Genomic DNA, 6,182 nt, shown 5'->3' with positions numbered 1-6,182 from the left:
ACTGGTAACCCCTCCACCTTCAAAAATGTACCACTAAACCACGTCTAAAATATCTAACTAATAAGCTTGTGCCGGAGGCCCTGGGGGGACAGGTGTCTATGACGTCTCCTGGCCAAACCCCAATTGGCAGAGCCAGGAGATTGAATCTCTATCCTCGGGGCTCCTCCAGAAACAAAGAAAAGCCACTTCGTGTGGCCACGTGGAATGATCGAACGCTCACTTTCCCTGGAGAGCTGCCACTCCTCTGTCGGGAGGTGGACCGGTACCGCCTGGATCTCTGTGGCATTCAGGAGGTCCGGTGGACCGGTTCTGGCTCCTGCCACCATGAGGGGTGGACAGTCCTCTACTTGGGGCAGCAGACTGCCAAACAGCAGGGTGTGGCTCTTCTTTTGAACAAAAGAATGAAGGAGGCATGGGAGCGTGGTGGTGAGGTGTGGGAAGCTGTAAGCCCCAGGCTACTTTGGGCTCGCCTTCCCATCAACCGGAGGCGAGGAGTGGTGGTCGTGGTTACTTATGCCCCCACCGAAGACGAACATCTGTGGAGGGATGCAGGCAAAGCCGATGAGTCAGATGCCTTCTATGACCTCCTATCACAGGTGCTGGCTAAAGTGGCCCCTCGGGATAGAGTCATCTTGTTGGGTGACTTCAATGCCTGAGTTGGTCATGATGCTGGCACCTGGTCTGGAGTGATTGGAGGGCATGGGCCAGATCAGCTCAATAACAACAGTAGGAGGCTGCTAGATTTTTGTGCAGCCCATGGGCTTTTAATTACCAACACGCTGTTCCGGCATCGGTGCATCCACACAACATCATGGATGCATGCTGGGTCCAAGCAAGAACATCTGCTGGACTATATAGTGACGGACCAGCGGATGCGAGCCCATGTCCGTGACACCAGGACCTACTGTGGAGCTGATTTGCCCTCTGACCATCGACTTGTCATCTGTAAGATGCGCCTGCCATTCTTCCGCTCCGGTGGTGGGTGCACACCCAGGACCCCATTCCAACCTAAAGTGGCCTGGTCTCAGTTATCTGATGGAAGTTGCAAGCGAGAATTTCATCATCGCTTGCGGCTCGGGTTGGCATCGTCCCGCACTCCTCCTGATGTCGAGGGTAAATGGGCGAGGTTTAGGACTGTGACTCATGCAGCTGCATTGGCTGCTTTGGGTATGCGGTCCAGACCTCCCCAGAGACCCTGGCTGACAGGAGGTGTTCAGGATAGTTGAGAAAAAGCGACAGGCCCACTCTCATCGGCTACAGAATCCCACGTCAGAGAATGAGGAGGCTTACCGCAGCCTTCGCTCGGAGGTTCGGAGAGCCGTGAGGCGCTGCAAGGATGGGTGGTGGTCGCGGGTTGCTGAGGAGATGGAGTCTGCCTCAGTGGCCCGCGATCACAAATCTATATTTAACTCCATCAAAAAAGTAACCTGCAGCGCCACACCTATTACCATCATTAGGGGAAAAAACAGTGATCCAATCTCCGACCCCCAGGAACAGGTTTGCAGATTTGCTGAGCATTTTTGTGAGGTCCTGGGGAAGGGAAAATCCCTCAGCCAGGAAAACATCGTGGCACAAAGTGGGGATGACCCTGCTGAGGCTGCGGTGCCTCAAATATTGGAAGACGTCACCCCCTGTGAGTGGCTGGCTGAGGTGCTATCTGTTGAGGCAGTACTAAAGGCAATCCGGAGTCTGAGACCAGGAAAGGCAGCGGGCAGAAATGATCTCCCAAGCGAAATGCTGAGGGAGGGTGGCGTTTGTGCACAGACTGCCCTATATGACATCATAACAACAGTCTGGACCACTGGACAGGTTCCGCAGGATTGGAAGGATGCCCTGGTGGTCCCCTTCTTTAAAAAGGGGGACCGCACAGGCTGTAACAACTACAGGGGAATCTCACTCCTCAGTGTGCCGGGAAAGGTCCTGGCAAGGATTATTCAACATCGCCTTGCCAGGCACGCTGAGGAGAGGCTTGCGGAGCCCCAATGCGGTTTCAGGAAAGGGCGGTCCTGCACAGATGCCATATTTTCCGTCCGTCTGCTACAGCAGAGGTGTAGGGAATTCCAGCACGACCTACATCTCTGCTTTATTGACCTGGTCAAGGCCTATGATACCATCAGTAGGCCTGGGCTCTGGGTTGTTCTTCGTGCTTTTGGAGTACCTGACCCTTTGCTCACGATCATTAAGTACCTTAATGATGGTGAGCGGGCCCGGGTAAAACTGCGTGGCCGGGAGTCAGAGCCATTCCCTGTACACCTTGGGGTGCGACAGGGATGTCCTCTGGCTCCCACATTATTTAACATCTATTTTGACCATGTAGTTCGTGAAGCCTTAACTAGCTGTACCCGGGGAATCTCCATATGGTACAGATGTAATGGGAGGCTGATCGATGCCCGGGTGCGGTCAAGGGATGGCTCCCTATTGCTCAACCACGTTATGTATACCGATGATTTGGTAATAACTGCTCATTCAGAGGAGGAGTTGGAGACGCTGCTGCTGAGACTGGAGCGTGCCACTAAGAGGTGGGGCCTTACCATCAGCCCCACCAAAACTAAGCACCTGCCTGGGTATTTTGTACCATCGGACACTCCACCCCCACAACTCCCAATCGGTGATGGGGCAGTTGTGGAGAGAGTGGAGAGTTTCCCATACCTGGGCAGTGTGCTTATGACTGGCTCCAGTTTAACAGCTGACAAATCCTTGAAAGATCTGGGCACGGTCCCATCGGTGAGCTCCTCTGGGAGGCAAGGCTGCGTTGGCTGGGTCATGTAGCCCGCATGCCCAGCCACCGCATGCCGAAACAGCTTTTGTTCAGCCGGATCGAGGGGGTTAAACGGGCGCGGCACCAATGGAGGGCGGAGGAGCGACGCTCACAACAACGAGCGGAGCGCCGGGTGGCTAAAGCACAGCAGGTTGGCACAGTAGGGGGCACAGGTGGTGCATCAGCCAGTCATCTTAGTCAGTCGACCCGTGGCACCTGCTGGGTCTGCCCCGTGACCTCCTTCCAGCGGGCGTTCGACACTTCACGTGGCCTCAATGTGCACATTGCCTGGCACAAGCGTCGTGGTGACGTCACCGCCACTTAGTGGCGAATGGCGGTTGTAGTTGTGTGTGTGTGCTGTCTGTGTGTGTGTCTGTGTATGTGTGTGTGTGTCTGTGTGTGCTAGCGCTACGCTGCGCTACGAACCCGGCGACCCGAGTTCGATTCCCGCTCGTGGCCAACACCGGTGACGATTGTCTGAACCGGTCCCGGGCCTTTCATAGGCCTCAAATGAGTACCTGGGTGCGGTGTGCGAGGTAAACATCGCCACTGGGGAGCCACAGTGCCGGCATTAATAGCTGCTCCTCGCTAACAGCACTTGCCCCTCCGGCCTGTCACAGGCTACACGGGTGACCTTTGTCTCTGCGTTTTTCCCCGCGCGCGGTGGGCGCAGCCTCCGTGCCCGCCGCTCCGCCTCCCTCTCCTCCCTCTCCTCCCTCTCCTCCCTCGCCGCCCACGCCGCCCACGCCGACCGCTCCGCCCGGCGCCGCCTCGACTCCCGCCGGCGCCTCCTGCGCCGGCGCCACGCGGCCCTGGCGACCCTCGCCCGCCGCAACGCCCGGGCCATCGCCTGCGGCGTCCCCGCCGCCCGCTCGGCCTCCCGGCGCGCCGCCCTGGCGGGCCCCGGGGCGCCGGCGGCCCTGGCCCCGGAGGCGGCGGCGCTGGCGGCCGAGGCGACGGCGGGCGCCGGGCGCCTCTCCCCGCGCCTCCTCCCGGCGGCGGCGGCGGCGCCCGTCGCCCGCCCCCGGCCCGACGGCGCCGCGCTGCGTCGCGCCGTCGGGGCCAGGCTGCTGGCGCGGGAGCTGACGGCGCGGCTGCTGCTGGCGCCGCCGCCGGCGCCGGAGGAGGCGGGCGAGGAGGACCGGCGGCGGGGCCGCGAGGCGGCGGCGGCGGCGGCGGCGGCGCCGCCCTCGCCGCTGCCGGCGCTGCGCCGGGAGGGGCGGGCGCTGGCGCTGGGCTCCCGCCGGGCCCTGGCGTCGTGCCGCGCCGCCCTCGACGCCTGGAGGGAGCTGCCGGCGCGGGGGCTGCTGGCGCCGGCGGCCCCGGCGGTTCCCGTGCTGGCGATTTGCCGGGGCGGCCTCGGCTTCCGGCAGTGGCTGGAACGGCAGGAGGAGGCGGGGACGGCGGGCGTGGCCGGCTGGCGCTAGCCGGCGTGCGGCCGCGGCGGCCCCCGTGGTCGGTGGTCCAAATTGCGGCGTTCAAATACCGTCGGCGGGAAGACTCGCACGCACGCACACACAGAGTGTGTCGGGCCGGGCGCCGTTCGCGAGCAGAAGCAGCAGCAGCAGCAGCGCCTGTGAAGGCTGACAGACTCGCATAGAGACAAACACAGACACCCGCAGATTCAGAGACACACACAGAAACCCACAGACTCACAGAGGCTCGCAGACTCGCACAGAGACCCACAGACTCGCACAGAGACCCACGGACTCACACAGAGACACACAGACTCACACAGAGACCCACGGACTCACACAGAGACCCACAGACTCACACAGAGACTCACAGACTCACACAGAGCCTCACACGGAGACCCACAGACTCACACAGAGACACACAGATTCGCACAGAGACCCACAGACTCGCACAGAGACCCACAGACTCGCACAGAGACCCACAGACTCGCACAGAGACCCACGGAATCGCATCAACCGCCGGTGTGCCGGAGACCACTCCAATCAATGCAACACCACACGTCTCCCTCGCTCTCGACCTGCCAAGTTGCCCAACCCTATCCTCGTCCATCCTGGCCAATCTAAACTCAACGATGATCTGTCTGTAACTTACCCGGGTCTCAGGCCCACCGAGCTACAGAAGCGACCCTGGGCCATCACAGACGGCAGAAGCTTCGCGAGGTGGCCGATATCATCGTCGTCCTCGTCACACGGACATGTACAGCAGCCAAATGCTCTGAACGTGCGACGTCGCTTCTAAATGCCGGAGGGGAAGAACCGGAGGTCCCCGGAGAAAAATCCTCCCGACCAGCATGAACCCGCGACCTCCTGTAGACCAGGCGAGGTAGTCAACATCTCGTTACACAACAAATATCCGACAGCAGGCATCGCCGGGGTCGAGATCGAACCCCCGACCTCCTGTAGACCAGGCGAGGTAGTCAATATCTCGTTACACAACAAATATCCGGCAGCAGGCATCGTCGGGGTCGGGATCGAACCCACGACCTCCTGTATACCAGGCGAGGTAGTCAACATCTCCTAGCCACTGTGGCGCCCCGTGTCTGTTAGACGGCACTCACAATGGCACGCGCGCGCTATGCCCCCACCCAACGTGCGGACAGCGGCGAACGAAGATCTAATATAGATGTAGGATCACAGAGCTTGGGCAGTTTGCTGTACAGTAGCGCCTTGCCAGTTTGTGCACGGTTGAATAAAAACGTTCCAGACGTGGAGCCGCACCAGTGCCGTCTGTTATGCTGTGGTGGCTATGAGATGTTAACTACCTCACCCTACTCACACCCAACTCACTCACACCTCACCCACTCACCCCACTCACACCCCACTCACACCTCACTCACATCCAACTCACACCCCACTCACACCCCACTCACACCCCACCCACACCTCACCCCACTCACACCCCACTCACACGCCACTCACACCCCACCCTCACCCCACTCACACCCCACTCACACCTCACTCACACCCGACACACCCCACTCATCCCACCCTCACCCCACTCACACCCCACTCACACCCCACTCACACCCACCTCACACCCCACTCACACCCCACTCACACCCCACTCACACCCACCTCACACCACACTCACACCACCCACACCCCACGCACCTCACCCCCACCCACACCCACACCCCACTCACCCCACCCCCACACACGGGGTAAAAGTGAGTGAGATGGAACAGATGGAGATTAGTCCACACACGGTGTAGAAGGGAGTGAGATGGAACAGATGGAGATTAGTCCACACACGGTGTAGAAGGGAGTGAGATGGAACAGATGGAGATTAGTCCACACACGGTGTAGAAGTGAGTGAGATGGAATAGATGGAGATTAGTCCACACACGTAGCAGGGAGTGAGATGGAACAGATGGAGATTAGGCCACCCACGAGTAGAAGGGATTGAGATGGAACAGATGGAGATTAGTCCACCCACGGGGAAGAAGGGA

The 6,182-nt window shown here is 60.0% G+C and overlaps 1 protein-coding gene across 1 annotated transcript in view; it reads left to right on the top strand.

Annotated features, from left to right (window-relative positions):
• The window catches only part of LOC142906570 (uncharacterized), a 130,744-nt gene extending 125,300 nt beyond the window's left edge, over window positions 1-5,444 (top strand). Inside the window, exon 8 of the mRNA XM_076054703.1 lies at window positions 3,432-5,444. Coding sequence (XP_075910818.1) covers window positions 3,432-4,185 — 754 coding nt within the window. The 3' untranslated portion in view covers window positions 4,186-5,444. The remainder of the gene's footprint in view (window positions 1-3,431) is intronic.
• The last annotated feature ends 738 nt before the right edge of the window (window positions 5,445-6,182 follow it).

This window comes from Petromyzon marinus, chromosome 67 (genome assembly GCF_048934315.1).
Source record: "Petromyzon marinus isolate PM22_M1 ecotype Great Lakes invasive population chromosome 67, UKy_Petmar_22M1.pri1.0, whole genome shotgun sequence".
In the NCBI taxonomy this organism is placed as follows: Eukaryota; Metazoa; Chordata; class Hyperoartia; order Petromyzontiformes; family Petromyzontidae; genus Petromyzon; species Petromyzon marinus.
This window is presented reverse-complemented; position numbering and strand designations above follow the sequence as displayed.